Source organism: Macaca fascicularis, chromosome 14 (assembly GCF_037993035.2).
Source record: "Macaca fascicularis isolate 582-1 chromosome 14, T2T-MFA8v1.1".
Taxonomy (NCBI): Eukaryota; Metazoa; Chordata; class Mammalia; order Primates; family Cercopithecidae; genus Macaca; species Macaca fascicularis.
Genome location: NC_088388.1, coordinates 1,452,739 through 1,474,930, shown reverse-complemented (window position 1 = coordinate 1,474,930; position 22,192 = coordinate 1,452,739). Strand labels below are relative to the sequence as shown.

At 57.1% G+C, this 22,192-nt stretch overlaps 1 protein-coding gene across 9 annotated transcripts in view; it reads left to right on the top strand.

The window, feature by feature from the left end:
- The first annotated feature begins 20,325 nt into the window (after positions 1-20,325).
- The window catches only part of MOB2 (MOB kinase activator 2), a 72,887-nt gene continuing 71,020 nt past the window's right edge, over positions 20,326-22,192 (top strand). For 8 of the 9 annotated variants that reach the window (XR_012422896.1, XR_012422895.1, XR_012422894.1 and 5 more), the window contains exon 1: positions 20,326-20,414. Coding sequence is in view for 2 of the 9 variants with exons in the window: in XM_074012808.1 (XP_073868909.1) it covers positions 20,398-20,414 (17 nt within the window). In the remaining 7 variants the exon portion in view is untranslated. Of the gene's footprint in view, positions 20,415-20,981; positions 21,065-22,192 lie in introns of those variants that run through there. The other variant, XM_074012812.1, reaches the window with a different exon arrangement.

Here is a 22,192-nt window from a genome sequence, read left to right as displayed (position 1 = left end):
TGGGCACAGGTCCTCAGCTGCACCCTTAGGGTGTAAAACACACTTTTTTGGTGGTTACATGCTAGTAAAAGCTTAAATAACTTGAAACGATATAAAATCTCAGTGTTACCCACAACTCCCCTCACTCCCACAGTCCCAGCGTGAACAGCTAGAGGCTTCCCTCCCGGCCCCTCCATGTGTGCTGTGTGCATGTGTGTGGGTACATGTACGTACCAGCAGAAATAGGGGTCTAGTTACCTTTAGTGTCTCCAACCAGCGTTTTTTTTTGTTTTGTTTTGTTTTGTTTTTAGATGGAGTCTCGTTCTGTGGTCCAGGCTGGAGTGCAATGGCGCGATCTCCATCTCCCGAGTTCAAGCAATTCTCATGCCTCAGAGTCCCAAGTAGCTGGGATTACAGGCATGTGCCACTACACCTGGCTAATTTTTGTATTTTACTTTAGTAGAGACGGGGTTGCACCATGTTGGCCAGGCTGGTCTCAATCTCCTGACCTCAAGTGATCTGCTTGCTTTGGCCTCCCAAAGTGCTGGGATTACAGGCGGGAGCCACTGTGCCTGGCCTCCAGCTAGCTTTTCAAATCTTAAGTAATGTGCACACCATACAAGGATCAAAAGTACACCAGGGTATGCGGTAGAAAGTACTGGTTTGTCTCCCCCAGGCTTGTCCCCAGCCTCCAGGGTCCTCTCCCTGGAGGCAGCCCCAGCCAGACCTGCAGAGCCCCCCACCCCGAGGGCAGACCTGGCTGCTGCAGGTGCCACAGGCTGCAAAGATTCACAGTGTGCATGCAGCCCAGAGTGAGGCTTGTCTACACTGCAGTGGAGGATACCAGATATGTCCTCACCACACAGACCTCTGGTTCATGCCGCTTCTTCCAGGTTTAGTATACCTATCCCAGGGACCCCTCCCAACCAGTGACGCTGTCCAGACCATGTGTGTGTGAGCGCTCATGAGATGGGAAGAAGAGGAAGCAAGACAAGGGAAGAGGAGGGGACCAGCCCCTCCTTGGGGGCTGCAGGAGGAGGTAGGGTCCTTGAATCCTGCATCTTTAAGAGTCCTCAAAAAGGAGGAAAGCTAGAAACATAGTCTGATGCTCCCACAAGGCTATTTTTGGCTCAAGAACATCTATTTATAACTCTGGCAGCCCCTAGCAGTCAATAAAACCGAGGCCTGGAAAGAGCTGATGGCTGACTCAAGCGGCACCGAGGTGCTCCCCTACCCCTTGTGCACAGGAGCACCTGCAGCTCCAGGAGGTGGGTGACAGGGCCTCTCCTAGGATGCCCATCTGGGGGCACATAGGTCTCAGGACCCTGGGGGCAGTGTAAGACTCCAGATGGAAGGAGGGATCTCATTTACCAACTCAATCAGTCTCCTAGAGGTCCAAGAGCTGCCCAAAGTAGGTGGTGAAGCAAGAGTGAACACTGGTGGACGGCCTCCAACTGCTACACAGAGTCCCCTAAAGGCTTGATGCCCTGTCTGCACTTGTGTCTCCCCCCAGGACAAGGGCTTTAGTTGCTGGATAGGTCTTGGATGGGTAGGTAGATGGGTGGATGAGGGAGGGAGACATGGATGGATGGATAGGTGAATTTATGGGTGGGCAGATGGATGAATGGTGGATGAATGGATGGATGGGTGGATGGATGGGTGGGTAGATGGGCAGATGGATGAATGGGTAGAGGGATGAGTGGGGTGGGTGGGTGGGTAGACGGATGGATGGATCTATGAATGGGTGGATGGGTGGGCAGATGGATGAATGGGTAGATGGATGAGTGGGGTGGGTGGATGAATGGATCAATAGGTGGGGGGATAAGTGGGATGAATGGATGGATGGATGGGCAGATGGATGAATGGGTGGAGGGATGAGTGGGGTGGCTGGGTGAGTGGATGGATGGATGGATGGATGGATGGATGGATGGATGGATGGATTATGGATGGATGGCAAATGGATGAATGGGTAAAGGGATGAGTGGGGTAGGTGGGTGGATGGATGAATGGGTGGAGGAATGAGTATGATGGATGGATGGATGGATGGATGAATACATAAATGGGTATTTATAAATAGACAAGTGGATGGGTGGCTAGTGAGTAGAAGGACAGGAAGGTGGACAGATGGATGGATGGGTGGATAAGTGGGTGGATAGGAGGTTGATGGATGGGTAAATGAGAGGGAGGGAGGGAGCAAAGGTGGGTGGGTGATAATATTATATTGCATTAGTTGCACTTCTGTTAGTCTTATATTAAAGCTGTGTGCTTACCTCCATTCTCCATTGGACTGCAGACGGGCACCTGGTCTTTGCATACAGAAGGCAGTGAATGTCCAATGAATAAGCCACATACTAACTGTCTTGGAGCGGGACATCAAAGGAGAGACTCTCTCCAAGGCCCAGGGAGAGGAACAGGTTTGGTCAATGTCCCTTAGAGGGTCACGGGCCACGTTGGGGCTGGGCTTGGTTCCTGGTCTCTCAGGCACCATTCCTCTGCCTGCCGAGCAGTCCCTGGAAGTGAGCTGGAGGCCGGTCTCAGTGGCACCCCTGCCAGCTGCCACTGTACTCCTGTGGATGGACTTATCAAGGCCCTTCCGGGGCTCAGAACTGAAGAGACTCTGAGCAGGAGAAAGGGCTGAGGGCCAGTTCTCAGGAAGACTTCCAGGAGGAGAGTTTTGGGCTCTGAAGGCCAGGTTGTGTTTGGAGGGGCAGGTGGGGCAGGAGGACGTTGCAAAGGTCCACAGCGTGGGAGAAAGGGCAGAGGTAGGAGCGCCCTGCGGGGAGCCAGGCAGAAGCTGAAGGCCTCTGGCCAAGGCAAGGCCTGATGAGAAGAGGGTGCAGCTCGATGGGGCTCTGAATGGCAGGTGGTCTGGGGGAGTGTCTGAGAAGAGTGGTTCTTTGGGGGCAAGATGGAGGGAGGACTTGCTATTAAGGGGAAGCCATGGAGTCTTTGAGGGGCCTATACAATGGACACCAGCAGAGGGTGCCCCTACCTCCCTGGAAGGGCACAGGGCATGGGGCAGGACCTGGACAGAGGGTGGGAGAGGAGGGGCTGATTAGGAGCCTCTCAGCAGAGCTTCACAACAAATGCCTCGTATGGGTGGTGGGAGCACATGGGGAAACTCAATTATCCCTGCAGGCAGCTGGGGCTCGGGGGCGCAGTCCCTCCAGATAAAGCACAGCCTTCTGGTCCGGGGTGAGGGCCAGAATAAACCACATACTAACTGTCTTGGAGTGGGACGTCACAGGAGAGACCCTCTCCAAGGCCCAGGGAGAGGAACAGGCTTGGTCAATGTCCCTTAGAGGGTCAGGGGCCAAGCTGGGACTGGGCTTGGTTCCTGGTCTCTCAGGCACCATTCCCCTAGACCTCTAAGGCAGCCCACAGTCCCAGGCCCCACTCCTGTCCCTGAGAATAGGGCTCCTGGCTTAGAAGCCTCTATGGAAGACACTAGGCCCTGAAGGTGTGATGATGGCTTGTTTGTGAAACGAGCGGCCCCTGACTGTGAGGACCAGAGCTTAGAGGGGATCCTGGTGGGGTGAGGGGAACATGCGTGTGCCTCCCACCCCCAAGCAGGGTGATGCCAGGGCAGGACTTCGCCAAACACTAGGCAGGTGCATGGATGGACGCCCTTGGGTCCTTCCAAACTGAGCAGGGAGACTTTTCTTGCTTCAGAACCTTTCAATGTTCCCCTCCAGAGGGGCTGAGATGGGGGTGGCCTCAGGGAGGGAAGGGGTATGGGAGCTGAACTGGAGTTGAGTGAGAAGGCTGGGGAGACAGACGCCTCAGTAGGGGGTTGAGAGGAGAGGAACTCAGTGAAGGACCTTCATTCTGGAAGGTGGGGGATGGGGAGCAGGTGCTAGGCCCAGGGGCATCTCTCCCAGTCTTTGCAGACACCACCGTGAAACCAAGGAACAGTGGCCTGTCCCCAGGGAGCTCCCAAGAGGAAGCTCTGGGAAGGAAAGGGGAAGACGCACTTACTCCTTCCCTGCCAGGAATTCTGCTCCCCCGACCAAGTCCAGCGCCCTCCCACTTTGCCTCAGCACCTGCACCCTCAAGGCTGAGCGCACCTGCAGAACGCACTCCGGCCCCCCACACACCTGGGGCCTCCGACCAGGACCTCGCAGGTCAGGTGACTGCCCGGGAAGGGTAGGGGGATGTGGGGGGACTGGTGGCACCAATGGCATCGCCGGCCGAAGCCTGCCCCTGACTGACGCAATTGCCGGCCGTCGCAGCTATAAATAGCCAAGGAGAGCTGGAAATAGAAGCCAGGGAAGGGCCAGAGGCGGGTGGAGGGAGGAGCTTGGACTTGAGCACCTGATGCCAGAGGAAGAACACAAAACTCCATTCTAGGGCTCCCCTCCCCCATCCCGCCCCAGCCTAGAGGGGCGTTTGCACCCGGAAACGTTTGGGGAAGCAGGGTGAAGTCAAGAACCTGCCCGACAGTGGGCGGGGCCTCCCTGCCGCGAGGGTCGGGGCGGGTGGAGCCCGCCCTGGCCACAACCCCCAGTCTTCTGCTCTGGGTCATCTGCAGGGCAGTGGCCCCTCCTGATGTCCGCCCGCCCCCTCCCCCAAGCAGAAAGAGATTCCGGTGCCTCTCCAACCTCCCCACCCCACTCCCTCCGTCAAGCTCCTGGCCCAGGAGGCCCCCGACAGCCCTGGAGCACAGGCCCGATTGGCGACATCAGTGGACACTAGGCCTGCCCAGCGCCTGGCCTGTGGGGGCGGCGTCCTGGGGCAGGAGGGGGGCTTGTGGGGCAGTTTTTGTATCTTTCTCGCCCAACCCGACCCTCCGGCCAGCAGCGGGAATGGGGCTCAGTGACTTTGCCGCCCTGGGACAGGGCGCACTGCAGCCAGTGTGGAAGCCAGACCCGGCCCCGGTGCCTGGTTCTGCTGGTCACCTCTTGCCCACCTACCCAGCGGGTGCTCACAGGCTGGGGGTCCAAAAGAGGAACAGAAAACCACAGGACTGGGGGCGCTTTGAGGCTGAAGGGCGCAGGCCCTTCGCGGACACCCCTGAGCCCTCCACCCTGAGCCCCCAGCCGCGCCAGGGAGTGACTTCAGTCCGGATTCCCACTGTGGGGCCTCCCCCTCTGACAGCGCATTAGGGCTGGCAAGGCGCGGCCGATAGGGCCCTTCGCCTGTGTGGACCCTAACAGGAAACTCGAGGAGGGGCAGGATTGAGGGCAGTAGGAAGGGGTTGGAGTGGGCGAAGGGAGGTTTGGGTCCCCCCACCTCTCTGTGCAACTGGTAGCGCCCCGCCCTCCCTGAGGACAAGGACCCCGCAGCCGCGAGGACGGCGGCTGCCGGCCAGTGTGGGGTGGGCGCGGTCCCATTAGCGCGCGCGGGGTCCGCCAGGTTGGGCGGTGAGGTCAGCCCCGACGTAGGGGGCCCAGAGCATCGCTGGGTGGCGCGGGTGGCGCTGGCATCTGGGCCGCCAACCCCGCAGGAAGCGCCCAGTCACAATCCCGCCCCAGGGCTCCCCCCCGCCCCGCCACCCGGAGCCCAGAACCTGCCCAACCTGCGGGCGCAGCCGGGGGCTCCGAGGACCGAGAGGCAGGCGCGGTGGGTGCGCCCGCTGCTCGCGATGACCTCATGCCCGGCGGGGCCGCGCCCACTCCCAGACCGCCCTCCGCGGCGCGCTCCATCCTCAAAGCGCCGCTGCTCCTCGGCTCCCGAGTCCTGCGCGCCCCTCGCGGGTCCGGGTCCCCAGGCACTGCTGGCGTGGAGGGCGGGCGCGGGGAGCACCTGCTCGGCTCCAAGCATTTGGGCAGCGCGGCTCCGGGTCCGGGGCCCGGGTGGGCAAATACCTGTCCCGCAGGGGCTGGGCGAGGGCCCCTCCGGAGCCTGCCTGCCCCGCCCGGGGGCCGTAGTGTGCGCTCTTCTCCCGCCTCGGGCTCCGACCTGGGCTCGCCGGCCACCCCCACCCGACGCTCCCCGAACCCGAGGCGGAGCGCAGCCCGGCAGCGCCATCTGCTGCCCGCGCCCGCCGAGGCTGGGGCCGGTTCTCTGGCTTGGGGCCCTGCACGCACGCCCACCCGTCGGGGACCCACCTGCTGGGAAGAAGGCACAGCCCTGTTTCCAGCCTGCGGCCCCCGCCCATCCTACTTCTAAGGCCCTCCCCTGGGTCCGTCGGCTGCTTCAGCTGTATCCACAACCTGCACCTGCTCTGGGCCTGCCGGTCCCGCAGGAAGGTCGCCCACACCGCGGCCCCAGGGACGCACGCAGTCGGTGACCAGATGTGTCTCCAGCCAGGTGTCCTCCCTGTCCTCCAGACCGGGCAATGCCAAGCTGCAGCGGCCACCTGCATCTGGCTGGGCCCCCATCCCAACGCCTCCAACCCCCTTCGCGGCCACCCCTCCTTCTCAGGTAAGCAGTACACCTAGCTGCTGTTCTTGGCTCTCCCGCCGCCGCGCCCTCACCTGGATGGTTCCGCCAGACCCCGCAGGCCCCTTAGTCCGCCCCAGCCCTACCCAGCTGTCTACAAAGAGCATTCCTGGAAGGGCCCCTCCCTGGTCTGCGGATGTGCTCTGCGCTTCTTCACCAGCCCAGGTGCAGGGCGGGACTCTGAATCCCCTACCGTGCAGAGGGCATGTTCACCTCGACCCTTGACTTCCCAGCAGAGCCTGGCATTGAGGGTGCCGCCCTGGGATATTGTGTGTGGCCTGAGGCTGCTGGAGCCAAGCACCGCAAACCAGGCGGTTTCAACAGAAACGTCTCTCCAGCCCAGGGCAGTGGCTCACGCCTAGAATCGCAGCACTGTGGGAGGCTGAGGCAGGCGGATCACCTGAGGTGACCAGTAAGACATCAGCCTGGTCAACATGGTGAAACCCGGTCTCTACTAAAACTACAAAAATAAGCTGGGTGTGGTGACAGGCGCCTGTAATCCCAGCTACTCAGGAGGCTAAGGCAGGAGAATCCCTTGAACTCGGGAGGTGGAGGTTGCGGTGAGCTGAGATCACACCACTGCACTCCAGCCTTTGTGACAGAGCAAAACTCTGTCTCAAAACAAAACAGAAAAAGGAAGAGAGAAAGAAAAAGAAAGAAAGAAAGAAAGAAAGAAAGAAAGAAAGAAAGAAAGAAAGGAAAAGAAAAGAAAAGAAAAGAAAAGAAAAGAAAAGAAAAGAGAAGTCTCTCCAAGGTCTCCAGGCCACAAGCCCAAGATCCAGGTGTAGGCAGGTGGGCTCCGTGGAGGGCCAGGAGGGAGCATCTGCCTCAGCCCCTCCCTGTGGCCTCTTACAAGGCCGTCCACCCACCCTACTCCAGTGTGGCCTCATCTTAACTAGGTTCATCTGCAGTGACCCTAGTTCCAAATAATGAGGTTACATTCTGAGGTACTGGCGGTCACGACATTGACATACGAATGTGTGAGGCTCAACCCCACCCATAACAGGTATCGGTGGGAGAAGGAGGTGTGCACACTCTGTGGCCACCACCGGGAGCCCTTCAGACTGCCCTCACCACACTGCAGGCAACCAGTCCTGGAAACGGGCTCCGTGGCGGTAAGCCTGCAGAGCCAACATCCCAGGAGGCGGGGACCCGCATGGGTTTGATGAGCAAAAGCTGTCAGGCTGTCAGGGTTTATCTGGTCCGGGGATTCCCACCCTCCCGCCCTTCAGCATTGCCTGGGGGGGATCTTTAAATGCAGGTCCCTGGGCCCTGCCCAGACCTACACAGCCAGCCTCTGTGGGAGCAGGTCTCAGGGATCTGTATTTCCAAAGTTTCCCTAGGGAGTCTGCTGCACCTGTTGATGAGACATGTACATTTGGGGACCTGTAATCTAGGGGTCCCTACCCAGTGGATGGAGGGGACAATAGTGAACCCCAGCTGGCTGGAGACAGAGCCAGGAGGAAGGCTGAGCCTCCTGGCCTCCATCTGTAGTTCCTGTGTGGGTGCATCCTCAAGAGGCCGAGGCCTTGCTCCTTCACTGCTCCCTGACCCTCCACGCCTCCAGGCCACACTTTGGCCATGTGCACTGCCCACCCTACCTCCCAGAGCATGGGCTCCCACAGGGACAACTTCTCCCACACCCCAATCTAGCTCCAGGCTCTGCATGGCTTGTGGGGGCAGCCACAGCTCCCACTGTGCCCTGGAGGGCAGAGCTGTCCTGCCAGTACCACGCCTGTGTCATGGGCCTCAGTGTCTCCATCCAGGAGAGGGAGCTGGAGCAGTCCTGGTGCCTCCTCCTTCCCACAGGGAGACAGGGAGCCTGTGCACAGGCTGGCTCTGCGGGGGCCAGTTCCACACTGTGCCGCACCCACTGGGCCCTCTGGGGCCTCCGGGTCTTGTCTGCAAAATGGGAATTGGGGAGGGGTGGAATGTCAGTAACTTACTTTCCTGTTCCTGCTTTTTGTGGATTTTTTTCCATTAACATGTATGGAAGCCTTCTGTCTGGTGCTGGGGATGGCCCCAGGAGCCCCAGCACATGGGAAACAAGCCTTTGCCGTCACTCTGAGATCAGCGGTTTATGTGACAGGTGTGTACAAGAGGTGGTCACCACTCAGGAAGAGGGTGGCAGGAAGGCTGCCTGGAGGAAGCGGCATGTGAGAAAGGCCCTGAGTGACAAGCAGTTCTTGCAGAGGAGCTCCTCCTTCCCAACAAGAGCAGCACGTTCGAAGGCCCCACAGTGCAGGACAGCCCACGACTGCAGCCACGGGAGCCCCTGACGGACCACACACCCACCCTGGGCCGGGCGCTCTGCCGAGTGCATGGGATGGAGACGGACCACGCACCCAGCCTGGTCCCGGCGCTCTGCCAAGTGCACAGGATGAAGTAGTTCCTAGAGGTGGGGAGGGGGCAGGGAACAGTCAGCTCCCAAGGATCTCAGACTCTGTCCCCAGGCTGAGGGGAGCAAACCTGCAGGTCCTGCCTAAAAGGGTGGTTTGTTAGGGGCTGGCACCACTGGCCAGTAAGGGTGGTTGGAAGGATCCCGGTTGGGTGGGGGTGGCAGGAAGGGTGGTCATTGTGGACAAAAAGGGCAAGTTCCCAACTCCCCAGGTCAGTCACCTCTTTGCTTCAAGGAATGGCCTGCAGGTGACCCTGGGCATCAGGGCCTCAAGGAGCAACCCACGGTAGCCTGGACCCTGTCTGCCCTGAGCGCTCTCTGCCCAGGTCTGGACGAGAACTCTGCCCACCCTGCACTCACCGGCTGGCAGGTGGCCTGCGTCCCAGCCTCAGGCCTCATCTGCATTTGCAGATCACTGGCACCTCTCAAGAATGATTCCCATGGGAGATGAGGGTGAAGAGCGATGGGGGTTGGGACCTCGAGTCCTGGTTTTGCCTGGGGAACTCTCCCTCTCTTGCCACCACCCTCCCGAGTTGCAGGATCCAGGTTGTCCCCTGGGGTCCCCTATCCCTCCCCAAGCCTGCTACCTCTGGCCACTGTGCCAGGCAGCAACTACTGGAAGGGTTCTGCTGGAATGGGCACCTCCTTCCCCAGGTCACCCCTACCCCCTCCTGGGAATGGAAAACAGGAGCCCCTTCCCGTCACTCTCCTGCCCCTTCCTCCTCTCTGCAATGGGTGGGGCCCCAGGAGAGGGGGGCAGGAAGGCCCCTTGGGGACTTGGGCTATAAGAAAGTGCCCTCCGCAGGCCTGTCAGGCCCCACGCCCCTTCCAGCTCAGCTGGGAGTTCCAGCGCGGCTCCCCCTGTCTGAGCTCTGGTCTGGAATGGGGGTCCCAAGACCAGGGCAGATGCTTGTGAGGGAGAGGAGCTTTGGGCATCACCGTGGCTCTGAAGTGGGCGTCTCTGTGAATTTTGCATCCTCCTTGAGACTCATTAACAGCTCCATTCGAAATCCAGCTTCACCCAAGTGCCAGCCTGTGCCGGGCCCAGGAAGCTGTCCTGTATACTGGAGCACAAGGCCTTGAGCCTGCTCCCTCCAGTCCATGCTGGGGACACGCAGGCAGCCAGGAGCTGAAGCACGCTGGCAATGCTGCACAAATGGCTGTGTATTCACCTTCTTCTGAGGAACAAGCAGATCTGGGGACACTGAACCTGGGCCCTGGGCAGGGACAGCCAGCAGGAGACCATCCTGCCCTGGGTTGCCTTCTGATGACGGGACACACAGGCCCCACTCTCGATGTTCATCCACTCACCTCCTGTCCTCCAGCACCCTACAGACATCTGTGTGTGAGGGCCTAGAGCAGGAGGAACTTAGCTTCCTACCGTGCCAGGCTCGAGAGCTGACGGCCAGCAGAGCCGACCATGCAGCAGAAAATGTCCCCCTTCTGTGCTCGAGAAAACCCACCCATGACCTTTGAGGCCCATCCCAGTAGGTGAAGGCAGAAAGCCAAGGAAGGAGCAGTGAAGCCCAAATGAGGGCTGAGGTTAGCAAAACTTTTGAAAATGGCCTCTGAAGATTCGCATGGGTGGAGTCCACCCAGCTGGAGTCGGGTGAGAAACAGGAAGCTCTGCCTTAGGAGTTACCTCCTCCTGAAAGAGGCCTGAGCTACCATTTGGGAAGCCAGGGTTTAGTTAACACTGAGTCATGGTGAGCCCAACAACTCAGGGAGGAGCGATAGCTGAAACTCGGGATTCAGGGAGCCCTGTCTCAGCCTCAGGGAAAGCACACCCCTAGGTGCTTTGAATCATGTGGCCGGTAAATGCACCTGTTACAAGTTGAATTGTGTGCCCCAAAAAGATATACTCAGAAATGGGGCGCAGTGGCTCATGCCCGTAATCCCAGGGCTTTGAGAGGCCCACACAGGAGGATCATTTGTGCGCCCAGGAGGTTGAGGCTGCAGTGAGCTGCGATGGTGCCGTTGCACTCCAGCCTGGGCAGCAGAGCCACACCCTGTCTCAAAGATATATATATAAAATATATATAAAGTATACATAATATATAATATATAACATATAATATATAACATATAACATATAATATATAACGTACTATATATTATATATAAAATATATAATATGTAACATAATATATCATATATTATATATAAATATATATTATATACATAATATATATTATATAATATATATATTTATATATAAAATATATATACACTGACATATACACACACGTGTGTACAAAATAATAAACATATATATACATATATACATATATATGTATATATATACACACATATATATAGTTTGGAGACAAAGTCTTGCTCTGTCACCCAGGCTAGAGTGCAGTGACACTATCATGGCTCACTGCCACCTCTGCCTCCCAAATTCAAGCTATTCTCCTGCCTCAACCTCGTGAGTAGCTGAGACTACAGGCATGCGTCACTACATCTGGCTAATTTTTTTATTTTTAGTAGAGACAGAGTTTCACCATGTTGGCCAGGCTGGTCTTGAACTCCAGACCTCAGGTGATCCACCCTCCTCAGCCTCCCAAAGTGCTGGGATTACAGGCCTGAGCCACTGCGCCCGGCCAGGACATGGCAGCTTTCTGTGAGCAGAGGCTCCAGCCCTCCCTCTGCTGGACCTCAGTGGATCCTGGCTGGCAGGAGCTTTGACGGGGGTTGTTGCAGCTGCCTGCAGGTCCTAGGGGAGGAAGTGGCCTGGAGGGTCCTGCGTGAGTGGGCAGGTGGCAGCCCTGGATGTGGGTAGCAGCACCCACCAGAGATGAGCAGGGGCACCCAGCCCGCCTCCCTGTGGTGCTGCCGTGGCCCGGTTACTTAGCCGCACCTAAAGATAGGAGGCAGAGGGCACCTTCTCAGAGAGCACTGGCAGCTGCTTTGGGTCACACACACAGAGCCCTTGGCTGCACTTGGCTCGTGGGAAGGCCCCAGCCATAATCCCAGGAGACACTGATTATCAGCCTCCCCATGCCCTGCCTGCATTCCGGTCACCCCAGGGGCACCAGGCCCCCACGGAGAGCTAAGCCAAACACAGGGGCTGTCCTGGCCTCTGGAGGGGAAGCGGAGACGACTGAAGCCTGAAAAACACTCCCCAGCCTGCTCCCAAGGGTGACCCACCTTGACTGTTTTCTCAAGACCCAGGGAGGAGCGTCCCTTTGGGAGGCAGGTCATGGTGGGAAAATGGCGGGCTTGAGAGCAGATGTTTCTGGAACCCCAGCTCCCCACCTGCTCGCTGAGTAACCTCGGAAAAGCCTCTGGCCCTCCAGGAGCCTCGGCCACCTTCCTGGATTGTCACTGCCTGGGGATTAAGTGAGGGAGCAGCAGCAGGACAGGGGGTACAGTGCGATCAGCAGGAGGGTGTCTGAGGCGTTTGTTGAAGGTTCAGAAGAGCTGGCGCCTTGGGATTGGGAGGCAGGGCCGGCTTCTGCGCCACCGTCCCCAAATCAGACTCTGTTCGGGTCTAGGAGGTAAAGGGAACGCTGAACCATGGGGGTGCTGGGGACGGAGGGGCTGCCCAGACAGGCGCTGGCATCTGTGGCTACCCTCCGCCTCACTGCGGACTGAACCAAGCACAAGAACCAGCTCATAGGTGAGAGGGAGCCATTGTCCTCCAGGCTCTGCAGTGTGGGAGGATGTGCGTGTCACGAGGCCCACCCCGTGCCAAGGCCTCTCAGCGGCACAGCCTGGGACAAAGAGGGGACGCTGAGCACCAGCTGCATCCCCTGCTGGCCCCGAAAGGCAATGAGTGGGCCCTAGAGAAGGCCAGACAGGGTCAGAGCAGAGTCCGTAAATGACGAATGACCCCGCAGGGCTCAGCCTGCGTCCTGGAGTCAGCGGTTGACTGGGGAATCAGCTCTTTCCCCGGAAACATGCCATGAGGCCATCCTTATCCTGGAAGCCTCGGCGTTCCACCCCACCGTGGAGGACAGCTGCCCGAGGATCTCCGCACAGGTCCTGTCTCCAAGGGGTCCCCAGCCTAGATAGAAGCATGATTAGGAAAATCGGGCCCCTCTCTTCTCTAGCCAGGAACTCCCAGTGGGCACAGCAGCCCCCAGGGCCACTCTAGAGCCAGGCAGAAGGAAAGCGCCTGATTAGAAAGGGCAGGAGCTGTCACGAGGTGGCTTCAATCTGTAGAAATGAACTGTCTCTCAGTCCTGGAGGCCAGAAGTCTGACGTTGTCAGCATCACCAGGGCTGGTTTCTTCTGAGGGCTGTGAGGAAGGGTCTGCTCCAGGGGTCCCTCCTCGGTTTGTGTTGTAGATGACCTTCTCCTTCCTGTGTCTTTTCACACTGTCTTCTCTATGCAAGGCTGTGTCCAAACTCCCCGCTACCCGATCCTTTTATTTATTTATTTATTTATTTATTTATTTATTTATTTATTTTGAGATGGAGTCTCTCTCCATCCCCCAGGCTGGAGTGCAGTGGTGCGATCTTGGCTCACTACAACCTCTGCCTCTCGGGTTCAAGCAATTCTCCTGCCTAAGCCTCCCAAGTAGCTGGGATTATAGCCACCGCTATGCCCAGCTAATTTTTGTGTTTTTAGTAGAGATGGGGTTTCACCATCTTGGCCAGGCTGGTCTCGAACTCCTGATCTCAGGTGATCCGCCTGCCTCTGCCTCCCGAAGTGCTGGGATTACAGGCGTGAGCCACCGTGTCTGGCTTAAATTCCTCCTTTTTATAAGGTCACCAGTCATACAGGATTGGAAGCCCCCTACTCCACCAGGACCTCATCTTAACAAACGACATCTGTGGGTCAGGCGCGGTGGCTCACGCCTGTAATCGAGACCAGCTTGGCCAATGTGGTGAAACACCGTCTTTACTAAAAACATAAAAATCAGCCAGGCGTGGTGGTGGACACCTGTAATCCCAGCTACTGGGGAGGCTGAGGCAGGAGAATCAACTGAACCTGGGAGGCAGAGGTTGCAGTGAGCCACCATTGCACTCTAGCCTGGGCAACAAGAGCAAAACTCCATCTCAAACAAACAACAACAAAAAAATGACATCTGCAGTGACTCTATTTCCAGATGAGGTCCCCTTTGGACCTTACTGGTACTGGGGGTTAGAATAGCCTCTTATCTTTCCAGGGGACACGTGTCAGCCCATGACACTGAGCGTGCCGTGACCCTGTCCCTCGCTGTCTTTACCCCAGGGTACTGATCATTCTGGAATGTGCTGTCTGCTTTATTATTTTTTTCACGGACACGCTACAGCTCCTCAAGGGCAGGTTTTAGTCTGTTGCGTCTACTACTGTTCTCCAGGTGCCTTACAAGTGCCTTGTTCTTGTAGGTAGTTGGCACTCACTACTTATTTGTCAGATGAATGGGTGAGTGGAAGGAGGAGAGGTCTGAGTGGGAAACCCTACAGTTTACTTTCCTGCCAAAACCTTCAACCAAAAGCAAACCTTCAACTCCAGAGATACCCAGAAATGGGTGCCACCCTCCCAGACCCCAAAGTTGCAGAGAAGGGGCCCTCTAGGATGCCCGTCTCACTCCCACATCTTTTCTGTGTGGAAGGCAGAGGGTGTTGGTAATTGACAGTGGACTGAAAGACGTAATTATTCCAACTGCAGCTGTTCTTCCAGATGTGGTGTCCTTATTGGAGCCAATCAACAGTTATGATTCATCTATTGATCAGGCAGTCACACCCACCTCAATCCCAATAAACAGAGAACATCAGAAGCAGGGAGTCTTTATTTGGAGAGATTGGCAGTATACCTTCCCACTTAGGCCTCAGGGTCCTACAAACTCGAATTCCCTCTGCCACAATTTCATCCACATAGACTTTTTTTTTTTTTTTTTTTTTTTTTTGAGACAGAGTTTCACTCTTGTCACCAGGCTGGAGTGCAATGGCGCCATCTCGGCTCACTGCAATCTCTGACTCCCGGGTTCAAGTGATTCTCCTGCCTCAGCCTCCGGAGTAGCTGGGATTACAGGTGCACACCACCATGCCCAGCTAAATTTTTTTGTATTTTTAGTAGAGATGGGGCTTCACCATGTTGCCCAGGCTGGTCTCCAACTCCTGACCTTAAGTGATCCACCCGCCTCAGCCTCCCAAAGTGCTGGGATCACAGGTGTGTGCAACCACACCCAGCCTAGTTTTGTTTTTTTTTTTGTTTTTTTTTTTGCATTTTTAGTAGAGATGGGGTTTTACCATGTTGGTCAGGCTGGTCTCAAACTCCTGACCTCGTGATCTGCCCACCTCGGCCTCCCAAAGTGCTGGGATCACAGGTGTGAGCCACCACACCTGGCCTAGTCCACACAGATTTTGATTGTCTCTCAGGACATCATATCATATGAATGATGCCATGTTCACAGGCCCCAGAGCCGAGGACCTGGATACTCTAGATGCTAAATAATACATGTGTGGCTGGGTATGGTGGCTCACGCCTGTAATCCCAGCACTTTGGGAGGCCGAGGTGGGTGGATCACGAGGTCAGGAGTTTGAGACCAGCCTGACCAACATGGTGAAACTCTGTCTCTACTAAAAATACAAAAATTTATTTTTGCATGGTGGCGCATGCCTGTAATCCCAGCTACTCGGGAGGCTGAAGCAGGAGAATCCCTCGAACCCAGGAGGCGGAGGCTGCAGTGAGCCGAGATTGCGCACTGCACTCCAGCCTGGGCGACAGAGCGAGACTCTGTCTCAAAAAAAAAAAAAAAAAAGAAAGAAAGAAAGAAAAAGAGAAAAAAATACATGTGCTTGCCAAGAGATATATCCCATGAACATTTAGGGGCTTGGCAACATTTTGGGTATCTAATGGTCTGAGAATATGAAAACCTTCTTTTCAAAGTAAAGGATGGGCTATTGCACCTCCAGCACCATGACACACTGACGGATGTGTCATTTAGACAATTGTCTTTTCCTTCAAGAAGCAGAAATTCGGGAGAATGATGATTTAATCCATATTTCTTTTCAAAAAACGTCAGCACCTTGGTAAGAAAATCAGGACTATCGTGGAGGGTTCTGAGTTTCACAGGAACTCAGGTTCCTTCTGCCTTTCTGCTCTGCCATCATCACTTCCTCATGCTCCAAGGTGGCTGCAAGAGCTCCAGCCATCATTTGTTTTTCTATTTTGGTCAGAAAGCAGGAGACTGGGCCAGGGTTGGGGTAGACAGGAAGGACAGAAAGGATTTCCTGGAAGCTAGGCAATAACTTCATTTTACATCTCGTTAGCCACCTTGCCTACCTGGGAAGCTGGGTAAAAGAGTTTTTCCTGTCGTCATATTGATCAGCATTTAATTAGTAAGTAACAAGAGGAGGAGGAAGAGGGGGAGAAGCAAAGAGAAGAAGAAGGAAATGGAAGTATATGTGGGGCAACTAACCTACCCTCTCTGACTAGTGCTTACGGAATGTGCTGTTCTTAATTAATTAGCAAGAGACCCAAGAGTGCACAAAAGCTTTAAATGTGCCCCAGATTGAGAACAAGGTTTAGCTGGGGCTGCAGTACAAGCGGTTCTGTCCCTTTCCACCTTTTTTTTTTTTGAGACGGAGTCTTGCTCTGTCGCCCGGGCTGGAGTGCAGTGGCCGGATCTCAGCTCACTGCAAGCTCCGCCTCCCAGGTTCACGCCATTCTCCTGCCTCAGCCTACCGTGTAGCTGGGACTACAGGCGCCCGCCACCTCACCCGGCTAGTTTTTTTTTATTTTTTTATTTTTTAGTAGAGACGGCGTTTCACCGTGTTAGCCAGGATGGTCTCGATCTCCTGACCTCGTGATCCGCCCGTCTCGGCCTCCCAAAGCGCTGGGATTACAGGCTTGAGCCACCGCGCCCGGCCTTTTTGTTTTTTTTTTTAAGTTTCATTCTTGTTGCCCAGACTAGAGTGCAATGGCATGGTCTTGGCTCACTGCAACCTCAACCTCCCAGGTTCAAGCGATTCTCCTGCCTCAGCCTCCCAAGTAGCTGGGATTACAGGTGCCTGCCACCATGCCTGACTAATTTTTGTGTTTTTAGTAGAGACAGGGTTTTACCATGTTGGTCAGGCTGGTCACAAACTCCTGAGCTCAGGTAATCCGCCCACCTTGGCCTCCCAAAGTGCTGGGATTACAGTTGTGAGCCACCGCACCCAGCCTTTTTTCTTTTCTTTTTCTTTTTCTTTTTGAGATGGAGCCTCCCTCTGTCACCCAGGATGGAGTGCAGTGGTGTGATCTCAGCTCACTGCAGCCTCCGCCTCCTGGGTTCAAACGATTTTCCTGCATCAGCCTCCTGAATAGCTGGAATTACAGGCGCGCACCACCACGCCTGGCTAATTTTTGTATTTTTAGTAGAGACGGGGTTTCACCATGTTGGCCAGGCTGGTCATGAACTCCTGACCTCAAGGGATCCACCTACCTCGGCCTCCCAATGTGCTGGGATGACAGATGTGAGCCACCACGCCTGGCCACTTGTCACTTCTGATTCAACAGATCCAGTGGCACCCCATGTGCTGCTGCGTGGAGATGGTGGCAAGCTCTACCAGGAGGATGAGCTAGGAGGGCCCCAGGGCTTTGGAGCAAAGCCCTATCCTCTTAAGAAATAAACATGGTTCTTAGAGATGCACGTTCCGGCTTGCCACTGGGCTCTAGATCAGACGATATGTAACACCATGGGATAGCACACAACATGTGATCTGGGCGGGACACATGAAAACATGCGTGGGGTGCGCTGGGCAGCACACCATCCTCAGGGGAGGAGGGGTGGGCTGAGGCAGGAGAGCTGCCTAAGCCAGGGGCCACGGACCCAGCATGCCCACCCACTCCCCCATGGCTCCTCACCTCTGCCTGCACCAGGGGCCTAATGACGGATTTCTTAGGACAAGTTTGCTAATATCATTCCCGTTCCACTAAAAAGGAAGCTGAGGCACAGGGACATTAAGCAACCTGTCCAAGTCAGGCAGGCTGTCACCAGGATTGCTGGCACTCAGTGGGGCTGGAAGGAATGTGGATGGAACCTGGGGAGGGGCTGCCAGAGGGACTCCCTAGGACAACCACGTTCAGGGGAGCCGTTACTGGAAGAGGTCAGCATCTAGGAGCAGGCAGGGCCACCAAGGGTTCCTCGTCATCAGAAACGACGGGTTGGGTCACTCTGCAAGGTAGAGATGCAGCCAGCTGAGCAAGCGGTTCGTTGAAGTAAAGTGAGCGTGGAGCAGGGAGAAGGAAGTCATCAACCTCGGCCACACAAGTAAGGTAACCTGTCTTCTCTGACCAGTGCTTACAGAATGTGCTGTTCTTAACTAATTAGCAAGAGACCCAAGAGTCCACAAAAGCTTTAAATGTGCCCCAGATTGAGAACAAGGTTTAGCTGGGGCTGCAGTACAAGCAGTTCTGTTACTTGTCCCTTTTTTCTTTTTTTTGAGTCGGAGTCTGGCTCTTGTTGCCCAGGCTAGAGTGCAATGGCACGGTCTCCGCTCACTGCAACCTCTGACTCAACCTATGACTCAACAGTCAGACCTTGGTAGCATGTGTCTGTCTTTTCTTACTTCCTGAGATGCCGTGTGTTAAATGCGTGTTCCTCCTCTTTGTCTTTCCTCACTACTTTATCTCTGGTGGTTTTTGCTGGTTAAGTCTGCAATGTTCACCCACGAGCTTTACAACCAGGAAAGCGACGCAGCAGGAGTGGACGCCTCCCAGACTCCTGGCCGTTGCTGATAAGCTGTGGGCTAGGCCCTGGACGGAGTGGGGGTTCACCTCTACAAGGTTCGGCTGTACTATGAGGGCAGTAACGGGAGGTGTGGGCAGAACGGTGTTTGTACAAAGCAGGGAAATAGAGGGACTGTTGTGGGTCGTTTCGTTCTTCACCGTCTAAGCGTATTAACTTCCTGGAGAAAGTTAAGGAGGAGGCCGTGTCTGCCTTGCATTGGAGAAGCTGCCAGCGGTGGTGCAGACAGACTCCCTCAGTTTCCCTGTCAGCAGCACCTGCCCAACTTGGAACAGGAAGCAGCATGCACGGCCCATGCTAGCAGCAGCAGCAGCAGCGCTTGGCCGGCGGAGGCTGCATCTCCAGCACCAGCACTCAGGGATCCCGGACGCTGGCGCCCTGTGGTTGCAGCAGTGACGCCTTTACTGTCCCAGCTCTGTGCTCACACATCAGGCAGGAAGAGGCTCGGCTGTGACCAGCAGAAATTCCAGGGCGGGCCTGCATTTCGCGCATAAGGAGAGCTCCGGAGAAGGCAGCCCGTGGCTGGTGCAGCTGTTTTTTGGAGTCATCTAAGTCCCAAGCTCTTCCTGTCTTCTCGGTCCTTGTTTTCTGGCAATGCCTCCCACCAAGGCAGTCCCATTACCTGGTTCCCGCCCTCCAGGCATCCTGCCCGTGCAGAAGCATCAGTCAAACCGCCTCCCTGCGGCGGCGTCGTCCTCTCATTCGGACGGGAAGCCTCCCTGGCCGACTTCTGTTCTGACTCCACTGACCATAACCACGTCACGCAGCCTCCTGCAGCAGTGGGTGTCTGGCATTGAAAGGTTTCACTTGCTGGCCTCAACTGTGGGGCGAAGCCGGAGAGAAGGGACTAAGAACGGAGGCCACTGTGACCGGAGGTGTTCCCCGATGCACGGTCTTAGAAGTTCTCGAGCTTTCTGGTCAATGCCGTGAGCTACCCAGGATCTGTTACGAATTCCTTTTCACCTTAAGCCTTTCTCTTGATGGCAACTGAGAGCCCTGCCTGATACCTAAGCATTCTCAAGCCTGAAGAGAGGCCAGGTGGCAGGAGGGGACCTGGGGAGAGCGGGGAGGGGGCGAGTCCCCGGCTCAAAACAGGGCGGCAGGCGGGGCTGACCCTGGAGGGGGCGAGGTCAGCTTTCCTGATGCAGTCACTTGTCTGACGAGCATGGTGGAGTGACACAGCCGCTGGGTTTCAGACAAGTGGCCCCATCAGGCCAGCCGACTTCACCCCCTCCGCGGTCAGCCCCGCCGGCCGCCCTGTATCCAGCCGGGGGAAGCAGTCCCTCTCCGCTCTCCCCCAAGTTCTGCGTTCTCCCTGTCCTGGTTCTGAGCTCCTCCGAGCATCTTCCCCGGGGGAGAATGGGGAATCCGGCCCTTTGACAGGCAGTCACTGAGTAACTGCTGTGGGCCGGGCCCGGGACAGAGTGGCCAGGAGGTCAGATGCCCAGGGGACATGGGGACACCCAGGGGCTCGAGGGGAGAGTCAGGGATGGGGGAGGGACAGCCAAGAGCGAGGTGACACACAGCCCACCGAGCGGGGACCGCGCAGGGAGCGAGGAGCCGGCCAAAGGAGGGAGAGGACAGCCGGAGGCGCAGGGGGACGGCCGGGGAGCAAGGGGACAGCCAGGGTGTGAGGGACAGTCCTGCAGCAAGGGGAGCGCCAAAGGCGGGAGGTAACCGTCCAGGGCGTGGAGGACAGCGCGGAGAGAGCCCAAGGGGAGAGCACAGCCGGGACGTGGGGAGACAGTCCAGGTGCGCGGGGACTGCCCATGGACCCAGGCACACACGGGGGGCAGGAAGCGCAGGGTGCGAGGCCGGGACTACGCATCCCAGCAGGCGGCGCGCGGGCGCGTCACTTCCGGCGGCGGCGGGCTGCGCGTGTGGGAGCGAGCGGGCGGGCGAGTGTTTACTTCCGGACGCCGGGGCTGAGGCCGATCGCGTCGGGCGGCGGGCGCGGCGGCCCCGCGCAGCCATGGACTGGCTCATGGGGTGAGTCTGCGGCCGGGCCGGGCTCGGGCGGGCGCCGGGCGGGGCGGCCGGGGCGCAGGTGGGTTGCGGGGCTCGGTGCGGGCACCGCCGCTCAAGGGCATCGGGCCCGGGCGGAGCGGGCGGAGCGGACGCGCCTGTCCTGGGCGGGCCGGGCCGGGGCGGGCGTCTCGGGGACAGCCCGGTTCTGGTCCCGGCAGAGGCCTGGCCCGGCCGCCCCGCGCGCCCGGCTGTCGGTGGGCCGGGGCCTCGCAGGTTGGGCTGCCCGCTCCGCTCCTTGCGCGGGGCTCGCTTCTGGACCAAGTAACTTGAACACCGGTAGAGACAAGTTCCTTAGGAAAAAGGAAAAAGAAGTGAAAGACCCCCAGTTTCCTGAGGTCCCCGCGGGGCCGTGGCCGGGGAGGGGAGCAGGACTGGCTGTTGCGGGCTGCGGACCCGCGGAGGGTCCGGGCGAGGCGCAGATGTTGCTGCGGTCCACGGGCGGCCGGGGCAGGAGGGTGGAGTAGGAAGGAAGCCGGAGAAACTGCTCGCTCCTAGCTGGGGAGCCGCAGCCGCCTTCCCCTCCCATCCGCTTCTGTGCTTAGCTTGCTGGAAACCGGAGGAGCGGTGCAGCAGCTAAAGCGTCGCTGCGTTGCCCGCAGCAGTTATTCTGGGTAAAGTGTTTTTTTTTTTTTAAAAACTTTTTTGCTTTGTAAGGACAATAAGGACAGGCATTTTCACCCGACAGCGTGGTCCTTGCGCATCTCTGCCTGCCCCTGTAGCTTCCCCTCTGGTGCCTGCCCGGAGTCCGCGTCCTCGTTCCAGGGGCCTGGGGTGGGAGTGGGGAGCCGTTGCTCGTGGTTTTGGCCGGTGGAAGGGCTTGTGTAGACCCCGAAGTTCGGAAAGTGAGGTGAAAGGCTTGATGGGCGTTTAGCTTCAGTGTCTCTCAGGCCCTTGGGAGTCGAAGGGTGGCGTGGGGGCGCGGGGTCGGTGCGGGGTGTTGTCAGGATAACCAAGGAGAGGAATTAGAACCGTTCTTGGCATCTCATTGCGTGGACTCTAGTGACAGGGAGACCAGGGAAGACAAGCAGCATGGGATGAATCAAGAGACCGCAGAAGTGCCCGGTGCAGCGGGGATCAGCCTGGAGCCAGAGTGCTGGGGTCAGGGCAGCTGTGCTGGTGGCTCGGGGGACCAGCCATGGGGTGGGAGGGCTCATGGCTTTTTTTTTTTTTTAAGGCAGAGTCTCACTCTGTCGCCCAGGCTGGAGTGCAGTGGCGCGATCTCCGCCTCCTGGGTTCCCGCAGTTCCCTGCCTCAGCCTCCCGAGTAGCTGGGTTACAGGCTCCCGCCACCATGCCTGCCTCATTTTTGTATTTTTAGTAGAGACGGGGTTTCACCATCTTGGCCATGTTGGTCTTGAACTCCTGACCTCGTGATCCGCCCGCCTCAGCCTCCCAAAGTGCTGGGATTACAGGTGTGAGCCACTGGGCCTCGCCGGCTCATGACTTCTTGAAGAGGCAGCACTGCTGTTCCAGCCCTGCTGCTTATTAGCTGTGTAAGTGGTCACTTCACCTCTTTCTTTAAATCACCTGCCTTTAAAAAATCACCCGTAAGGCGGACACCGTACGACTTGCAGTGCTTGGTTGTGGAGGGAGAGACCCAGGTAAAGGCTTAGCGCAGCGCTTGGCATGTGGTAAATGTTGGCTACTGTTAGTGTGGAGAGGTGTTTCGTGCAAGGCCTCTGAAACCCACGGACACTGAGAATCGAGGCCACACAGCTGTGTGTGCTTGATTCCGAATCA